This window comes from Odocoileus virginianus, chromosome 23 (assembly GCF_023699985.2).
Source record: "Odocoileus virginianus isolate 20LAN1187 ecotype Illinois chromosome 23, Ovbor_1.2, whole genome shotgun sequence".
Lineage (NCBI taxonomy): Eukaryota > Metazoa > Chordata > Mammalia > Artiodactyla > Cervidae > Odocoileus > Odocoileus virginianus.
In genome coordinates this window covers 23,793,144-23,814,196 of record NC_069696.1, presented here as the reverse complement: position 1 = coordinate 23,814,196, position 21,053 = coordinate 23,793,144, and the positions used below count along the sequence as shown (strand labels likewise).

At 36.7% G+C, this 21,053-nt stretch overlaps 1 protein-coding gene across 5 annotated transcripts in view; it reads right to left on the bottom strand.

The window, feature by feature from the left end:
* PIK3C2G (phosphatidylinositol-4-phosphate 3-kinase catalytic subunit type 2 gamma) overlaps nt 1-21,053 on the bottom strand; it is a 440,932-nt gene that overhangs the window by 60,848 nt on the left and 359,031 nt on the right. For all 5 annotated transcript variants that reach the window (XM_070453682.1, XM_070453686.1, XM_070453683.1 and 2 more), the window contains 3 exons: nt 20,813-21,002; nt 20,185-20,306; nt 15,669-15,777 (listed from right to left, as the gene is read on the bottom strand). In XM_070453682.1, coding sequence (XP_070309783.1) covers nt 15,669-15,777; nt 20,185-20,306; nt 20,813-21,002 — 421 coding nt within the window. The remainder of the gene's footprint in view (nt 1-15,668; nt 15,778-20,184; nt 20,307-20,812; nt 21,003-21,053) is intronic.

The window sequence follows — 21,053 nt, the reverse complement described above, 5'->3', positions numbered from 1 at the left end:
AATATTCATGTCTACTACACAGCCCTCTCCCTCTTGTTTCACTTGTCTACTGACCTCTAGGTCACTGGCTTTTATTCCAAGAACATTTTAAATCCTGGAACATTGTCATTTTCTCTAATAGTACCAGTCACAATTCACACTTATGTGTTTTTTTTTTCATTTTTTCTTTCCAATTACTTTACAATATTGTAGTTTTTGCCGTACATTGACATGAATCAGCCATTTATTTTATTATTGACACAAAACATCCTTTTTAAAAAAAAATCATTTCATCCAGTAATCTTATTCTGCATCTCACTGCATCACTCACTTTTGTTCTCTTGATCTTATCTTGATCAATATGACTGAAGCTCTTCCATTGCCTTGATTTCTAGCCTCTGAGGCTACATGCAACAGCTCCTTCCTTTTCAGCTCACTTCCTCTAGTTAAATAACTCGAACAATCTGTTGACCTTTACACTGAACTTAACCCCTCTCATATTCTCATATCTTTCCTTGGCCAATATGGATCACATGGTCGATACTTATAACAACTCTCTGCATCCTCCTTTCAACTTCTTGACCCTTTCCCCCTTTACGTTATCATTCACTTGCAAAAAAACAAAAACAAAATAACTCTGGTTACTCTCTGCCAACTCTGCAACCGTAACAGGCCTGAAGAAGGTCACTGAAGAAAATCACTCACCCATGCTTACTGATCTTACTGTCACCTCATGCCCACTACCATCGAATTGGCACTCAAGATTTTCTGGCAGTTTTACACATATCACTATCCCATTTACGCTTCCATTCACCTATAGGACTATTTAATGTCTTAACCTCACTCCTCGAAAGGCGAACATGCTTTCTCCCTCTTTCAGTCTTCTTGTTGATAGAAAAAACAGCAGCAGAGAAGAATTTTTATAAGCTCCCAACATCTATCATCTTACCATACCTCTGCCATTTTGTCTGCTATGTAGGTGGGCTGCCTGTGCTGTAATCTGAGACTGATTTGGGCACCAGATAGCATGCCTTCTTCTCTACTTTAGGTCATCACTCTGATATCTGGCTAAGTGCATCACCAATTTTTGATTCTTTAGTGGGTTTTCCTACCAGCTTATACATATCATTCATTTCAATAAAAAAAATTCTTCACTTACATTTCCCTGCACACTATTCCCCCCCTCCTCATCCTTAGAGCAAAGATTTTGCAAGGATTGTTTTCTTCTTTCTACCCCAAATTTCTCTCTTCACATTCTCTTTTGAGCCCATTTTAATCAGGTTTTTGTTCCCAACACTAGCATCAAACTGTCTTAGTAAATTCACCAAAGATATCCATTTTGCTAATCTAGTGGTCAGTTCTCAATTTTTGACCCATCAGTAGCATCTGAAACAGCGTCATTCCTTCTTCTTTGAAATATTTCCTTCTCTTGGATTCCAGGCACCAGATTCTTTCGGTTTCCAACAGGTTGCTTTTTCCCAGTCTCTTAGATTGCCTGTCTTCCATCATCTCAAATTTTAAAATTTTACATGGTCTCATCCTCAGACCTCTTCTCTTTAATATTTACATTTTCACCCTAAGTAATATCCACTCTCATGGCAAGAAAAACAAATTATTACCTGAAACTCCAATATTTATATTTCCAGTCTCTCTTTTCCCCTCAACTCAAAACAGTCAATTTTCTACTTGACATCTCTACTTAGAAGCCTCACAGGCAACTGAGTATATTTTGATCCAAACTCTTGAAAACCCTCAATCTCCACTGCTCCTCCTGTAGTTTTATCCATCACAGCAAACATTCAACCAATGCAATCTTGTATGGCCATAAATGTGGGTTGTTGGTCTGCATTTATCCTGATTAATCAGTTTGTGTGCCCTAACAGTTGTTAAGTATTTGGAACATCCCTCCTATGTAAAACATTATATATTTCGTGAATAAATTCATACATGGTTGGTATTTATCTTAAACGATTCTAAAGTTATTGAACTTTGATATCAGTGATCCAGGTAAATGCACTAAGCTATATTAAATACTCTATGAGGTTATACATATTTTTTCTTTGTTAAAGTAGATGTTTATTTAACTAATATAGGATTCTTACTGTCTAATAATGTGTTTTTAAATTAGAAATTCAGTCAGTAAAAAGTAAATCTAAAAGCCAACTGAGCAATTTTAAACCAAAATCTGCATCAGCTTATATTTCAAACTCAGAGCTCATATTAATAGTTTGTTTACCAATTATATTATCAAGTCATTTGTAATTTACAATAATTGATTTTTGAGAGAGTTGATCAATTCAAAATCACCAAAACCTAAGTGTTTTTCTAATATCATATGAATTTATTCTTGTTCTTAAAGTCCACAGAGAGTTAAATCCTTGCAAAGATCAGAAGTAATGTAATATGACACTGAGATCATTTTTTTCTTTCTTTAAAATAACACATTAAGAATTCCTATTTATTAACTGGCCAGCCAACATCTAGAATTGACTGCAAGATTTAGTTCCAGCAAGTTAAAACAATAAGCTAAATCTATCTCTCTCAACCGCCATGAAGCGCTGTAAAAATGTGAATTTAAAAATGAATTCCCTTAAGAGTTTTAAATCAAAGTTGAACAGTAATTATATTTTATTGCTTTTTTCATAGAGCAGCTTGTCAGAATGTCCAGTCTTTAATGTAGTTCAACCCACTATATTTGTATTGGAGTTACTTGGAAGAATGGCACTATGAAAAATAGTGAACTTCTAAGGAATCTTTTATAATCCTGGCTCTAAAATGGCATCAGCATTTTTCCAGACTCTGAAAAATAATCTTGGTTTTACTGATGATACACATATGACATTTATCCTGCCTGCATCGTAATCTCAGCCAGCTTCAAATAGGAAAAGAGCAATATAGTAACAAATGCAGTAATTAACATCTGGGTTTAGCAAGCAGAGAACAAGAAACATATGTTCACTATTAAGACAGGATTTACCCATTTGGATTTATTTTGACGTTTGATTTCTGCTTAAAAAAATAATATTGCTTATGCCGTAAGTGATAGCATTCCTTATTTTAAGGGACTACTAGAAATAAGCAATAAGACTGAGAAGAGCTAAAAATCACAGTGAATATGGTTTTTAAAAGTTTTCAGACAACAGCTGTTGGTTTATCTTAGCTAAACTCCAATGTGGGAACACATTTGTTTAGATACTGCAATCATTTGCTGTAACTTTTATTACATGTTTATATTGCCCTTTATAAAGGTCTTACTTAGTTTAGAACATAATTTAACCAAAACAGAGCAAAATTTAAAGAAACAAAGGGAATTCCTGTTATCACGACTATCAAGTTTACTTGTGGAATGAAACTACACACATTGAAAGAACCAAAGAAGTTTCAATCAGTTTGAGAGACAGGAGTCAAGCTAAACAAGCAATCAAAAACCAAGGAGATGGAGGGCGAGGATGTCTCAGTTGGTGCTTGCAGCCTCATTAGAAGAAAGTGGAATGGTGTGTAACTATAGTCCTCATTTATGTCTGTTTTATCAACCAATTTGTGTGTGGAGAAGGGGAATGGAAAGAAGAGAGAGAGAAAGAGGGGAGAGAATGATGGTCTCAGGGATTCATAGTCATCCCTGTATTTGAGTTGCTCTTGGTTTTACTGATGATACACATATGTGTATCATTGGTAATTGATACACATATGATACACATATATCTTGGGTTCAGATAAAACCTTCAGAGACATCTCTCCCATCTAACTTAACTCTGATACTTGAGACTGGACTTCAAGGCAGTCTTTTCATCTCATTTCCTTAACAAGAAAACAAGACTGCTTACAATTGAGTATGCCCCTGAAAGGGTATATAATATTTTATTTTAGTAAGATAAGGTTGTCCAGTTTCATATTCAAGATGCACCTACTACTTTCTTTTCTCCTCCTTTTCCACTCACTGCCATCTATTATTTATATGTTCATGTCTGTATTTATCACCATATTATAAACTCATTGAGAGTAAAGAATATATTGCATTATTTTACTCTTTTCAATTTGTTCTCTACAACCAATTTAAAGTTTTTAATCTAGAGTGTTATACATAGTAAGTGATCAGTAAAAACTTAAAAGCCTTTACAGAGTTATGTACAGTGATATAAAATATTTTTAAATAGTTACAAATAAATGCTTCACATAACTAAAAAAGACTGCAGTCTTTAATGTATAGACATAATAATTTGTCTTTCCTACATCGCCATTGATAAGCAGCTATGGAAGAAGAAAAGTATTTTTATGAGGATTTTTCCAGGGTCAGAAATAAAGATAATTCTATCACAGGAGTATTCAGCAGAGATATTGTAAATTTATTTTATAAATATTGTAAATTAACTGTCTTATTGGAAGAGGAAAAATATGTGTATGTAAACAAGTCCTCTAAAGTTGTCCATATCACTTAAAATAATTACAATATATGTTATATCCCTGACTTTATAGATTTTAGTGTTTATGCAGATAGCTCTGTTAAAACATAAGAGAGAAGGGAAGAAATGCATCAATATTACAGTTTTTTAAAAATCTCAAAATAACATGATTTACTTTGGAGTTATTTATGTGATTTTTAGGCCAATAATGTTTATTTAGCTGCTCTTAAAATAAGTTTTCATTCCTTGGATATAAACAAATGGAATCAGAGAAGCATACGCCAGCATATGGAGACACTTAAGCTTTCACTGTGGTTAATCTATTTGAAGATAATTGAAAATTGACATTATACATCATGGAGAACCTGGGCGGTCAGTCAGGTCACACTGCTTATTAAAGCTAGTCAGCATCTGCTGATGTCCCTGTCAAATTATTAGTGTTCTATCACTGTATAATATGTATAACAAGTAATGGATCAGATGCATAGAGTTCGTTGTTGTTTAGTCGCTAAGTCATGTCTGATTCTTTGTGACCCTGTGGACTATGGCCCTCCAAGCTCTTCTGTCCATGGGACTTTCCAGGCAAGAATACTGGAGTGGGTTGCCGTTTCCTTCTGCAGGGCAATCTTCCCAACCCAGGGATTGAACCTGCCTCTCTTGTATTGCAGGTGGATTCTTTACCACTGAGCCACCAGGAAAACCCCCATAAAGTTCCTTAGCAATAAAGGAAAGAAAACCCCCACGTGTGAAATTGTGTCTTTATGAAGCTCCAGAACATATCAACATACACAGAATATGGACAAGGATTGTAATTTTCTTAGAGCAGTGTACATATCTGATTCAGCTTTTGAATTTCTAGAGCAGAATTTCCCAAACCCGGTGGTGTCAGAAACGTGTGTGTGTGCTCAGTCATTTCAGTTGTGTCTGACTCTTGGTGACCCTATGGACTTATAGCCCCAGGCTTCTCTGTCCGTGGGATTATCTAGGCAAGGAATACTGGAGTGCTTTGCCATGCCCTCCTTCTCCAGGGGATCTTCCCAACCAAGGGATTAAACTCACGTCTCTTATGTCTCCTGCATTGGTAGGCAGGTTCTTTACTGCTAGCACCACTTGGGAAGCCCATGTCAGAAACAGGTTCTTAAAAAACCACACAGATACCTAGCTAGATACAGTCATACCTTGGAGATATTGTAGGTTCAGTTTCAGAACACCATAATAAAGTGAATATAGCAATAAAGTGAGTCACACAAACTTTTTGGTTTCCCAGTGCATATAAAAGTGATGTTTATAATATACTGTAGTCTATTAAGTGAGCAATAGCAATATGTCTTTAAAAAACATACATAACTTGTTTAAAAATACTTTATTGCTAAAAGAATGCTATCATCTGAGCCTTCAGCAAATTGTAATCCTTTGAATGGTGGAGGGTCTTACCCTGCTGTTGATGGTTGCTGACTAATCAGGCTGAAGGTTGGGGTGGTTGTATAAGATGACATGATGCCTCTTTGACAAATGATTTCTCTGTAGCAGGCAACACTGTTTGATAGCATTTATCCACAGTAGAAAGTTTTTTAAAATTGTAGTCAATCTGCTCAAGCTGTGCTGTTGTTTTATCAACTAAGGTTATGTAATATTTAAAAGTTTTTGTTGTCATTTCAACAATCTTCATGACATCTTTACCAAGAGTGGATTCCACCTCAAGAAACAAGTTGATTTGCTTAACCATAGGAAGCGACTCCTCTTTGTCTGTTAAAGATTCATCATAAGATTATAGCAATTCAGTCCCATCTTCAATCTCCACTTCCAAATCTAACTCTCTTGCTGTTTATATCATACCTGTAGTTACTTCCCCCACTGAAGTCTTGAACCTCTCAAAGTCATCCATGAGGGCTAAAATCAACTTCTTCTAAACTGTGAATGTTGATATCTTGACCTCTTCCCAGGAGTCATGAAATGTTCTTAATGGCATCTAGAATGGTGAATCCTTTCCAGGAGAGCTTCAGTTGACTTTGCCCAGATCATCGGAGGAATCACTATCTATAGCAACTATAGCCTTAAAAAATGTTTTTCTTAAATATTAATGTTGGTGCAAACGTAATTGCAGTTTTTGCATTGTGTAAATTTGCCATTTGATATTGGAATGCATTCTTAATAAATGTGGTCATGTTACACACCATTTTAATGTGCATTTCTTGGTTTATATTTTTTGCTAATGACCTATTACTTGCTGTTTATTTGATATTTACCTTAGACTATGGAAATGATGCTAAGACAAAAAGCAAATCTGAGCAATTTTCTTCTTTGAATTCAAAATGGATCATAAAGCAGTGGAGACAACTTGCACCATCAACACATTTGGCCCAGGAACTGCTAATGAATATACAGTGTAGTGATGGTTCAAGAAGTTTTGCAAAGGAGATGAGAGCCTTGAAGATGAGGAGAACAGTTGCCAGCCATCAGAAGGTGACAATGACCAATTGAGAGCATCATCGGAGCTGATCCTCTTAAAACTACATGAGAAGTTGCCAAAGAACTCAGCGTCAAGCATTCTATGGTTGTTTGGCATTTGAAGCAAGTGGGAAAGGGGGAAAAGCTTGATAATTGGGGGCCTCATGAGCTGACTGAAAATCAAAAAAATTGTCATTTTTAAGCGTTGTCTTCTCTGATTCTACACAACAACAATGAACCATTTTTCAACTGGAGTGTGATGTGCAATGCAAAGTGGATTTTATACGACAACCAGCGGTGACCAGCTCAGTGGCTAGACTGAGAAGAAGCTCCAAAGAACTTCCCAAAGCCAAACTTCACCAAGAAAAGGTCATGGTCACTGTTTGGTGATCTGCTGCCGGTCTCATCCACTACAGTTTTCTGAATTCCGGCAAAACCATTACATCTGAGAGGTATGCTCAGCCAATCAATGAGATGCATGGAAAACCACAACATCTAGAGCTGGCATTTGTCAACAGAAAGGGCCCAGTTCTTCTCCACAACAACACCCGACTGCACGTCACACAACCAATGCTTCAAAAATTGAATGAATTGGGCTACGAAGTTTTGCCTCATCCACCATATTCACCTGAGCTCTTGCCAACCGACTACCACTTCTTCAAGCATCTTGACAACTTTTTGCAGGGAAAATGCTCCCACAGCCAGCAGGAGGCAGAAAGTGCTTTGCAAGAATTCATCAAATCCTGAAGCACAGATTTTTATGCTACAGGAATAAGCAAACTTCTCATTGTCAAAAATGTGTTACTTGTAATGGTTCCTATTTTGATTAATAAAGATGTGTTCAAGTCTGGTTATGATGATTCATGATCCGAAACCACAATTACTTTTGCATCAACCTAATAAGACTTGAAAGTCAAAATTGCTCCTTGATCCATGGGCTGCACAATGGGTGTTGTATCAGCAGGCATGAACAACATTAATCTCATTGTCCGTATCCATTCAGTGCACTGTGAGTGAACAGTGATATTTTAAAAAGAATTTTTTTTTTCCTCAGCAATAGTTCTTAAACAATGGGCTTAAAATATCCAGTAAACCATGTTGTAAACAGATGTGTAAACAGATGTCATCCAGGCTTTGTTGTTTCATTTACAGACCAGAGGGCACAGTAGATTTAGCATACTGTTTGAGGGCCCTAGGTTTTTTGGAATTGCAAATGAACACTAGTTTCAACTTAAACACCAGCTGTATTAGTGTAATTACTCTCCCTTGACAAGAGTCAGCTTGAGCTTTGAAATTCTAAAGCCATGCATTGACTTCTATCTGTGAAAGTCCTGCACGGCATCTTCATCCAAAGGAACGGTGTTTTGTTTAAACCAAAAATCTGTTGTTTAGTATAGCCACCTTCATCAATTATCCTAGCTAGATCTTCTGGATAACTTGCTGGGGCTTCTGTATCAGCACTTGTGCTTCATCTTGCACTTTGAGGTTATAGAGACAACTCCTTTCCTTAAACCTCATGACCCAACCTCTGCTAGCTTCAGACTTTTCTTCTGCAGCGTCCTCACCTCTCTCAGCCTTCATGTAACTGAAGAGAGTTAAAGTCTTGCTCTTTGTTTTAAGGGAATGTGTGGCTGATTTGATTTCCTATCCAGACCACAAAAACTTTCTCTTATCAGCAGTAAGGCTGTTTCTATTTCTTGTGATTCATGTGTTCACTGGACTAGTACTTTTAATTTCCCTCAAGAACTTTTGCTTTGCATTCACAACTTGACTGAGGATTTGGTGCAAGAGGCCTAGCTTTCAGACCATCTCATCTTTCAGTATGCCTTTCTCACTAAGCTTGATCATTTCTAGCTTCTGATTTAAAGTGTGAGATGTGCAACTCTTATTTCCACTTGAACATCTAGAGGCCATTGTAGGGTTACTCATTGGCCTAATTTCAATATTTTTGTGTCTCAGAGAATATATGGAGGCCCAAGGATGGTGGTGGCAAGAGAGAAAGAGAAAGAGAGAGAGAAGAAGGCAGGGCTAGTCAGCAATGTGGACCAGTCAGAACACACAAAGGTTCAGAGTCTTATATGGGTCCAGTTTGTAGCACCCTCCCAAAACAATTACAATAGTGATATCAAAGATCACTTTTCTCAGATCACCAAAACAAATACAATAATAGAAAGATTGAAATGTTTTGAGAATCACCACAATGTGACACAAGACACAAACTGAGCATATTCTGTTGGGAAAATGGCACCAATAGATTTGTTTAAAGTGGGGTTGCCATGAGCTTCAATTTGTAAAACAAACATAATACCTGTGCATGGCAGATAAAGTGAAGTGCAATAAACTGGTGTATACCTGTATCTTGCTTTGCCTGTATGACCAGCATCTCTAAAGACTGACCTTAGAACATACTTTTTAAAACCTCCCCATGAAACACTTCATCAGTAGGTACTATTTTGGTTTCTTGGTCAGGAAGTATACAATGTAGGCAATCGAAAAACATTTGTTGAGTGACAGAGACAGTAGATTTTGAAAGTATTAATAGTCTTTATTATTCCAGTCCTCAGATTGAATTTTTATTGATTTTATCTTTGTTAATCTAGCACTACTTTATTTTGTTATATAGAAAGGACAATTAAGAAGCAGATGTAGGATTTACATCTTAGGAAGGTATTTTCTTGTACTTCAAATACTCATTTTTCAAAATTCATTTCAACTATTAGCAAAGTGTTACTTTGTGAGACTCACACCCATCATATCAGCTTCCTTTTGCCTGATACTTTTATGGCACAAAATAAGATTGCTCTCTTTGGAAGTCCAGGGTTAGAAAGTGGTTGACATAGTCTTCGAGCATTTCTGGGATCTGTGATTTCACAGTAGTATCTCATGTTTGATGATATAAATATCTCTTCTTTTTTCTTCTCCTCCTTTTTTTTCCCATTCAAATCCTACATCCTAATCCTAAAACAAGAATAAGTGGTGCTTGAAATTTCTTCAGCCATGTTTTCCCTAAATATTTGCCAATAGAATGTAAGAACAGCACAAGACAAAATAAAAGCATCTCTTCTTGGGGCCTCTTCAGTAGCACTTTAATTTAGTAGTAAATGTGAATGTGATGAAAACTGAGGTCCTCTGGTAGTTCTGTTCAGCCATCTCAGTGCAGCTGTGATCATGACGAGCTGTAACACTATTCATTAAACCTTGTGGTGATAAACTTCACTTTGCAAGTCTTCTCTACCTGTATATGTCTGACTCCTTTCCTTTTCCCCTCTCAGGACAGTCCTCTGCGAACAGTTCTCTGTGAACCTATCCTCTAGGCAGATATACTTAGGAAATCTCTGTTGTTGCCATACCAAGACAGATCTCAATATTTACCCTATTCACACCAGGACCAGAAATCAGAAGCCTCTTCACTTTGCACTCACTTGCCTCTGCTTAAAAAGGCCAAAGCCTGACATTTTCAATGATTACTAGATATTTTGCCAATTACCCTGAAAAGTCTTTAAAACTATCTGATCTGTAAGGCAGCCCTCAGCCTGAAAGATGACAATCCCATTCACGGTCCTCTCAGCATGATCCCTTGCAGACAGTTGTCATAGCCATGTGTCCTTCACTATGACAAAGTGAATGGACATGACCTTCAGAGAATGTCACAGTTAGTAAGAACATTAAGATTTCAACATACTACATTCTTGAATATGCAAAAAGCATTTGAAGTCCAGTGACATAAATTCATTTGCCTTGATCCTTTAGAACAGAAGCCTCTCTTATAACTTATTTCCCATTACTCATTGATTTGAGAGCTAAATACTAAATGTATTCAAAAGATAATTTATATTGAGTATGCTAGTATAATATTGGGTTGGCTAAAAACATTCTTTCAGTTTTTCTATAAGATTTACAGAAAAATTCCTAATGAATGTTTTGGCCATCTCAAACAGTTAAATTCATGCACCTGCAAGATATCTACGTATATCTTTTAGTATAGTGTAGCTTTTCTATTGTCTAGTGCTGTTTCAACAATCATTTTACATTTTTATTTTCAGTTAGCTTATTATGTGGTTCTGTTCTCATAATGAACAGATACTGTTCACTTCTTTCTCTGTTCATAGCAGATATACTACAGATGTGCTCTGAGTGATCTTTCTGAAGGGTAAAATCATGACCCAGTGCACCAGTAATGCTCATCATTTAAAGCATGACCAAACAGTGTTCCTGGCTTTAGCACTAGGTAACCAAGGAACTTGTCCTCAAGCTGGCAGCTAGCAAGATTCTCCAGACCATTCTTTACCAAGCCAGAGGTTTCTGGTCACAGAGTTCATGTGGGATTATACAGTGGGGTGAGAAAAAAAAATCAAAATTGCATTCATATTTATTTTATAATATAATCCAAAATTTCCCCAAAATTTTGCATTATTTTCTACAAATTTTAAAGCCTTTATTGCTTACTAGCATGGTAGCTTATATATTAAAGATAAATTATGTATTTTGGGAACATGCATTAAAATAAAACTGGTAAGAATAAGTTAGGAGACTGCTAGTACTTTTCAGATGCAAAGTTTCAGTCCCCTAGGTTTTACAAAACAACATAAATCCTATAGGCTAATATATGCTAATAATTCTGTTATTTTTCATTTAAAGTATTTGTTAAATATTGATGAGATTATAAGTGTGCTATCCATGAATAAAAATTAAGTGAATATAGTCATTGATTTCTTTAAGCTTCCAAACAAGAGAAAAACATGTAACCATAATGGATGCTTTGTCCTTGCAATTTCCCTTGTCTAGAGCAACTTTTTCCCAGTTGCTATTTACTAACTTCTATTATGTTTGCCCTTTAACAACAACCTGAATGCCATACTCCCTGGGATGCCTTCTTTACCTCACTGGGAACTGGGTTAAGTATACCTCCTTAAGTGCTCAGGCACTTGTCCTTTGATTCAAAACAGCATCTCCAGCTGAGCTACCAGCCTGGAAACAATATTGCAGCACAATATTCTTGAGTTCAGATTTGCTAAAAATCAATAATATAGTAGGGTACCTTAATATCTACTACATTGGAAACCAAATATCTGTCCACGTCCAAACTGGAAAAAAAAAAAAAGAGGAAAGATGACTAGACTATGAAATATGGTTCTCAAATATGTCATGGGGGTTTCCCTCGTGACGCAGTGCATGAAAAAAAAAATCTATCTACCAATGCAGGGGACATAGGTTCAATCCCAGGTCCAGGAAGATTTCGCATGCTGCAGAACAACTAAGCCCATGCATTTCAACTACTGAGGCTGAGCGCCAGAGCCTGTGAGTGGCAACTACTGAGTCCACTGTCACGAGTACTGAACCTTTAGTGGCTAGAGCCTGTGCTTCACAAGAGAAGCCCCCTCAATGAGAAGCCTTTGTGCTACAATGAATAGTAGCCCCTGCTCACCACAACTAGAGAAAGCCAGGGCAAAGCAATGAAGACCCAGCAGAGCCGAAAACAACACCACCACAATCATGGATCAGAACACCCTCGAGGGCTCATTAAAACACATTGCTGTACCTCACCAAAGTTTCTGATTTAGATTCTTATTGAGGATGAGGCTGATACTTTGCAGTCTTATAAATTTTCAAGCGACGTCCCAAGCACAGTCCAGAAACTGAGCTTTAACCACTAGTCTTAGGGACTGGTGATAGGGATTTAAAATTTTCTCTTCTTGATCCTGACTATATGCAATCTAATACAATCATTATTGACAACTGTGTGTGTGTGTGTTTTTTTTTTTTCTAATAGACTTAGGATGCTTATAATCTGAATTGTGGGATTTTTTTTAAACTAGGTCTATTCATCAACAAACCACAATATTACCCAACTAGGAGGTATAGCAATAAGCCAACATCCTGAATCAGTAAACCTACAGTTAGGAAACAATTTTGAACATGTTCATTAATATATTTTATTTTTAAATTTCAGTAAGGTTACCTTGATATATACTGACTTAATCTGCTATACAACATGTAACTAAAACAGTTCACACTATGGAAAGTAATCTCATCTAATGTCTTTCCCAAGTTGCACATGGAGAAGAAAAGTTGTTGAATGCACAGCTGAGAAAAACAGATTTTTTTGGCGCTTTATTAAATCCAAGTTATGGGGTCAGAAGATTCCCTGGAGAAGAGAACAGTTACCTGTTCCAGTATTCTTGCCTGGAGAATTCCATGGACAGAGGAGCCTGGCAGGCTACAGTCCATAGGGTCACAAAGAGTCGGACAAAACTCAGTGACTTTCACTTTTATAGGGTTAGTTGTAGTCCTCTTGTTACAATACCTTTAACTTACTGAAGTTCAAAGACTGCATATTGCATGTTTCTTAGATCAAAGGATACCAAAGTGCTGCTAGGATTTAATCAAGACTGCAGAAAAATGATCAAATCACTATGATGTACACCTGAAACTAATATAATATTGCAAGTCAACTATGCTTCAATAAAAGGAAAAGAGACTAGAATCCAGGAGTGGTCTGTTAATGTCCTCATTGGACAGCATCACCGACTCGATGGACAGGAGTCTGAGTAAGCTCCGGGAGTTGGTGATGGACAGGGAAGCCTGGCTTGCTGCAGTCCTCAGGGTCACAAAGAGTCAGACACAACTGAGCGACTGAGCTGAACTGAAAGGCTTCACTGTCCGGGTGCCTGGATAGAGGAGAAGGGAAAGAAATAGGAGGTTCTCATTGTTTTAATAAAGAAATTCATACTAGAAGCAGTCAATATAAGTGCTTCTTTTATATACTCACAACTTAACAATAGACAGTTTACAAATGCTAATTACTGATGTAATTAAAAGCACTCTAAAATTTGGGGGAGAGGATGAAGAAGAGGTAGAGCTATTATATGTTCATCTTATGACATTTATAAATTTAAAATGTCAATGTATGACAAAAACCACTACAATATTGTAAAGTAATTAGCCTCCAACTAATAAAAATAAATGAAAAAAATTTGCTTTTTTCTCTTCTTTTTATTGTATTATAGGAGATGGTAGATGTTAACTAAACCTATTGTAACCATTTCACAATATATGTAACTCAAGCCATCATGCTGAAAGCCTTAAGAAAATGGACATTATTAATTAGCACAAAGATGAGATTTTGTTCATAAACGTGGTAGCTTGTTGACTAGCATGATTAATATTAGAAACGCTCTCTCATTGGGACACTAAAGTTATTCCAGATATATGGATTAGCTAAAGATATTCCATAAGCAGTCTCCATTCTTTCATCAAAAGGCAAAAAGTTTAATAGATCTTGTACCTTTTACACTTGGGCTTCCCTGGTTGTTCAGCAGTAAAGAATCTGCCTATAATGCAGAAGATGTGGGTTTGATCCCTGGGTTGGGAAGATCCCTTAGAGAAGGAAATGGCTACTCACTCCAGTATTCTTGCCTGGGAAATCCCAAGGACAAAATTGGTGGGCTACAGTCTGTGGGATCACAAAGAATTGGACACAGCTTAGCAACTAAACAACAACAATAACCTTTTACCCTTAAGGATGATGTTCTAGATAAATCCCTGCTGCTGCTGCTGCTAAGTCGCTTCAGTCGTGTCCGACTCTGTGACCCCATAGACGGCAGCTCACCAGGCTCCCCTGTCCTGGGATTCTCCAGGCAAGAACATTAGAGTGGGTTGCCATTTCCTTCTCCAATGCATGAAAGTGAAAAGTGAAAGTGAAGTCGCTCAGTTGTCCGACTCTTCGCGACCCCATGGACTGCAGCCCACCAGGCTCCTCCGTCCGTGGGATTTTCCAGGCAAGAGTACTGGGGTGGGGGGTCATTGCCTTCTCCGAGATAAATCCCTAAAAGGTCCTATGTCTAGCCAATAACCCCAGAGGATTCTATTAGCTTGGTACCCGCCTCTGTAACTTACATTTATCTCATAGGAACTTTTCATGCAAGATGATGATAAGGATTTAATAGTAAAGGGAGCAAGTGCTCTCTTGAATCCTCAGAAGGACCTGTATCTTCTGTGTACATGTGTACGTTGTATGTATGTGTATATAGGAAGGGATCTTAAGAGTCCTTTTTTTGATGCATATGACAGAAGGGAGCAAAACTGGGAAGTAGTATATCTTTTCAATTTTCCAGCCTACTCAGAATCACTGGTGAGTAGTACCAAAATCTCACCAAGAAATTCTCAAATACTTTTTCATATGGGAAGTGACCACAAACTTAGATCCTCTGAAACAGGTCCCTATGAGAGACAAGGTTTGTTAGAACACAGGATGGAGGTGAAGAGGTAGAATGGCAGATATCTCTGGAAGGGGAGGGATTGAGTGGGTGATGACTGCAGTTCTAAACTCCCATTTTTAGTGACAGTAGATTCAGTCATTTACTCTAGACCTCCTAGTGAGAATAACTTGTATAATTAGACAATTTGTTTTCAAACTGCTTGAAAGCATCAGATAGCTAACAAGATAGTGAGGAATTACCAGACTAAAATCTGGGTAAGACATCAAAATATAAAATCAGTTCTATCTATATACTGGTGAAAAAGGATTTTTAAAAAGTACCATATCTGGTATAACAAAATATTTTTAAGACCTCTATGCATAGAACAATAAACTGTTATTGAGAGAACATTCTAAAAATACTTAAATGGGTATATGACAATGGATTGAAAGATATTAAGATGCAATTTCAGCTAAAACCCCGGTTGGTTTTTGCATAGAATTGACAAGATAACTTTAATTTGCACATGTGTTGAGTAAATGTAGGACCAAAGATGGTATAAAGTATTTAAAAATACTCCCAGTAATAATATATAAAACAGCCCATATGTTATGTAAAAATATAAAAGTAAATTGTAACATACGTTTCCAACTTCATATGATCCATTTAATATCTGTTCCATGTAATGATTTAGATCTCTGAACCTTTTGTGATCTGAATTTGTAAAAGGTAAGTGCCACCAATGAGGAAACCTGTTTTAAAAGAAAAAAAGTATATTTTCATTAGTTTGAAAATTGGCGTCAGTATCTTAGAATTGTTCATGGAGTTATAGCTGCATCAGATGGAAGAGCCAATGAAAACATTTTTTATAAAACCACAGAATGCATGATTAATTCCGAGAGTTTTATTAACATGGCTGTGGACATGTGCTATTTTAACCGTCATTAATGTTAACACTAATTTAATTTAATTTAGCACACTAAATGAATATATATTTTCCCTCTTACTGTGTTTATGGCAGACCACACACTTTGTCTTTTGATACATGTGGGGGTTAATAAATACTTTCTGAAATTTAATGATTCATAATTTTCCCAAAAAGTCACATGGTATTGTTGCTTCTGGGTTCACTGGAGACACTGCTACACTAGCTAAATTAAACATTTCACCAAGTGACATATGCTTCCATCTGGTCTTAGTCTTTTGGAACAAACTATCACTTTCCTCAGAGGTCTGACTTGCAGACTTTCCTTTTCATTATCTGATGATTCATCTTGATGGGTTGGACATTGATTAGGACCAATTACTGGGGGGCATGACCTGTTAAAGGCAACAGGTTTTGCTTCTTAAGGGCGTCCCTGGTAGCTCAGATGGCAAGGAATCTGCTTGCAATGCTGGAGACTCAGGTTTGTTTCTTGGGTCGGGAAGATTCTCTGGAGAAGGGAATAGTTACCCACTCCAGTATTCTCGCCTGGAGAATTCCATGAACAGGGGAGCCTTGGCGGACTACAGTCCATGGGTCACAAAGGGGCGGACACAACTGAACGACTAACACTTTAACATTTCTGGTTAAATGCATCGTTTTAGGAACTATCTAGCAACTTCCTCTGACTGCAGTCTTGCTGTTGCCACCTTCATCTTCTGCTTCTTTGGTCTTGACCTTCCCCTGGGCAAAGGAGCATGGGGGATGGCAAAGGATTGTCAGCAAAGACACCGACGTATGTGACAACTGCGAGATATCCTATCCATTGCTTCTTGTTGGAAATGTCAGGGAAATCCAAAATAATATGTATGTGTCTTTAAATAATTGATATTTTACTTTTTTACTTTTGCAGTTCTAAGGCTTAAAGTATTAAAAAGTTTTCATCCAGATTTATTTATCATAAAAATTATTATCACGTATAATTAATCAAAGCACAGAAATACATTTGGTAAGTAGATAGATTTTTCTGGTTTTAAACATTAATTTGCTTATTTGTGGATGAAATTTCTTTATTGCTAGAATAAAATGGAGTTCAACATTAGTTCTATTCCATTTCTATCGATGGATGTACTAAAAAATATTGCCTGTAAATAAATATATGAGAATTAAGGAATTCAGCTCCAGTAATGTCCTTCAATTGTTTGAAATGCTTTTGAGCTATATGTCAAATATAACGTAGTAATAGTCCTTGAAAATTATTTTTTAGGATATTTTATCTGATGGTGCTGACAAGTCTTTCAATTCTGTTCACACCACAGATTAAGAAAAACCTGACCTGCAAACAGATTTGATATCCAGAATATTAGAATAATTCAGTTTCTCAGTACCAATACCGGTATTTTGGTTTGCCCTTTATTTGAGCCTCAGAGACTTTGTACTCCCTGGCACAGTGTATCAGCATAAAATCCTGGATGGCTGGGAGAAGAGCGATGGTGAAAGTAAGCGAGGGAAAGGAAATCAACCTTTCCCAACTAGATGAGTTTTATTGTTATTTTATAATTTTATTCATTTATTTTTTTGCTGTGCTGGGTCTTGCTTGCTGCGTGGGCTTTTCCTCTAGCTGTTGTGAGTGGGGGCTCCTCTCTAGCTGCAGTGCAACGGCTTCTCATTGCGGTGGCTCCCCTTATTGGAGAGCACAGGCTCTAGGGCCTGCGAGCTTGCGTTGTTGCTTCTCCCAGGCTCCAGAGCGCAGGCTAAATACGTGTGGTGCACAGGTTTAGCTGCTCTGTGGCACGTGGGATCTTCCCGGACCAGGGATCAAACTTGTGCCTCCTGCATTGGCACGTGGATTCTTTACCACTGAGCCACCAGGGAAGCCCTCATGCAGATGACTTTAAAGAAGAAGATTAATTTCAAGGAAGATTCCTATGTCTTTGTATTCTCAGAAGGTACCAAGTACAAACAGCCTAATTTGAAGACCACTGTTTTACAATATGTCTAATTTGAACTTTCTGATCATACTTTCTAGATTGGATTTACCTAATTTGCATAGAGCTTCTCTTAGTAAATTTAGGAGTCAGAGGAAATCTTGCCCTCATCCTTCATGTATATGCATTGCTATAAGCCTGAGTTCCTTTGGGACTGTCAGCATACAAATGTTGTTCAGGGAACAAAGAACTAAATATTCCTCCCTTCCACATGTTGCTTGAATGGCTTTAAAACCAATTTAGGTCACCTGACAGGAGTTGTTGAGCAAAGCAGAATCCTAACTAAAGCTGAAAATCTAGACGAGGCACATGGAAAGAGATTACTGACATTTTAAAGTTTTACAGGTTATACTGACATGTATTGAGGAGACAGAAGAGTAGAACAGAGACACTTTCGACACTTAAAAGAACAGCCATTTACAGAAATGAACGAGTATATTTCTAAATCATTAGTAAGTAAGATACAATGGAAACCACTAATGTTGAATTCAGTATTTGTAGTTGGACTTTAAATTTTTTGGCCAGTATTTCCTTTTCCTGTTGTCATATTAGATGTTTTTCAATAATTCTTAAAGCCGATGTTGTCTTTAAGTTTTCACAATGACATTCCTTCCCTATCAGTCTCTTACTCTGATGACTTTCTAATTTTTAAAGCATTTGTATTTCAAAATTTCTGAGCTATCTGCAAGTATAGTTTCATGAATGTAAACTACTCAGTCTTCAATAATGCCCACTATCTTTCCATCCACTGGTGATGTTGCTTAGATTTATACTTTGGTAAATGACTAAACCCTGAAAGTCTAATGAAAATCCACATGTTCCAAGCATGTCAGGTCAGATATGAACATTCCTATTGTTAGAGGACCATTTACTCAAGAAAAATCCTGGTACATTTGGCTCTCCCTATCTGCAGGTTCGACATCTGCAGATTCAATCAACTGTAGATGGAACTATTAGGAAAAACTAATACAGAAAGTTCCAAAATGCAAAATTTGAATTTGCTGCATGCAGAAAATATTTACATAGCATTTACATTGTATCTACAACTATTTACATAGCATTTATATTGTATTAGATATTATAAGAAATCTAGAGGTGATTTAAAGTTAGAGGAATACAAATACACTCATGGCGGATTCAGGTCAATGTATGGCAAAACCAATACAATATTGTAAAGTAAAATAAATAAATTAATAAAAAATAAAGTAAGAGGAGACTTTAAAGTAAGAGGAGACTGTGGTTAGGTTATATGTAAACACTATGCCATCTTATGGGTAGGACTTGAGAATGCAAGGATTTTGGTGTCTGCATGAGGCGGGGTCCTAGAACCAATTCCTTGTGGATACCAAGAAACTACTCTAGAGGTAACATTTGATATGCCTAGGTGAAAATATAAAAATTTCTAAAAAGTTCCTTTTTAAAAAGTCAAGATATTCCACATACTCATCTATAATCTAAATTTGGCTAGTTCTAAATGATAAATTTTAGAAGATTAATTTGATCAGAAGTTATTTTGAATTATACCCTTTGTTTATGCTTAATATGTTTTTGCTATAACATGAACTGAAGCAATGGTTCTCAAGACTGCAAAATAAAGGTAATAACAAGTTAAATTTAGATAACCCAAGTTCAAGTTAATGTGTGTGCTCCATGCTTAGCCGTGTCCGACTCTTGCGACCCTATAGACTGTAGCTTCCCAGGCTCCTCTGTCCATGGGGTTCTCCAGTCAAGAATACTGGAGTGGGTTGCCATTTCCTTCTCCAGGGGATCAAGTTAATAATTAATAACAAAAATGAACTGATGTGAATAAATTTTACTTGTATACTAATTGATATTGATAAATTTTTCTTGTACAGCAGATAAATATATCAGAGCTTTTTGTCACCATTATTTGCTGAAAGAGAAGATATATCCAATTTCGTTCTGTATTTTCAATTTTATTTTAACAGAAAATTCTAGAAAAAGATTAAATTTAAAAAACAGGCAAAGAAGACAATTTTACTGATAATTGATGAAAAATGAAATTGGTTCTGATTTTTTTTTGTTTACAACACCAATACCTGAAAGCAGACAAAATTAAAAACCTTTTTCTGTTTGATGAGAAAAAAGGTTCTTTACTCTGAGACCAATAGAGACTGCTTGATAGGTTCAGTGGAACTAGAATCAGAATGCTGTATTGTTCACAAATAGAAAACCCCATAACCATAATTTCTCCCTGAATGCAAAACCCCAGGGAGGACAATCCTTACTCTGGGAGGGTCAGTGATGCAAACTGCTTTTGAAGTTGGCTGTGAAGTTTTGCAAACTGGTCAAATGACTTTTCTGTCAGGCTTGTTTCGTTGTTACTGTGAGTCACCTGGATTAGATACAGCTGCAGAAAATAAATAGAGAAAATCAAAAGACGGCAGTATCAACCTTCAATACATTCTAAAATCTGGCTCTGTGTAAACTAAACAAAGCAAGAATTTCTCTGCAAAAAAAAAAAAAAATCATCACAAAAGATAAGAGGTACATTTTGTAAAGGCAAAATTACCTATAAACACACGGTATAGAAAGATATCATAATCTTAGGTGCTAGGAACAGACTGCCTAATTTCTTTTCTTCTGTCCTGTGGACATTTTAATTAGTTCTTGATTTATAGTCTACCACAGGGCAGGAACTGTTCTCTTTGATGATTCTCTACTAACAGCTCTGGTTGTTATGATTTCTCCTTGGAACATCCTCCTTAACTGCACTTCTACTCAAACTGTAACTGATTTTTCATATGCATGGTAAAAAAAAAATAAGCATGGTATCAGGAAGAATGTATATAATGAAGCAAAGTGGGAGATGTAGTCAAATGATATTTAAGTCAAGATGACAGTCTTGAAACTTACATGGCTGGTTTTCTTGCTGAACCCTAAGATTGTTGCTCTTTGGATTGACCTGCTTGCACCTGGCATACAGGATTCCTGGGAAAATGTCTGTGAAGTCGATTTGGCAGGACTTATGGATGTCATTTGTGCAAGTGTATGGATCAAGTTATTCAATTTCACAGGGAAGCACTCCAGACTTTCCTTTATTTTCCTAGAGAAATGAAAAAAGATAAGATGAGTGATGTTCCCCCTGAGTTGACCC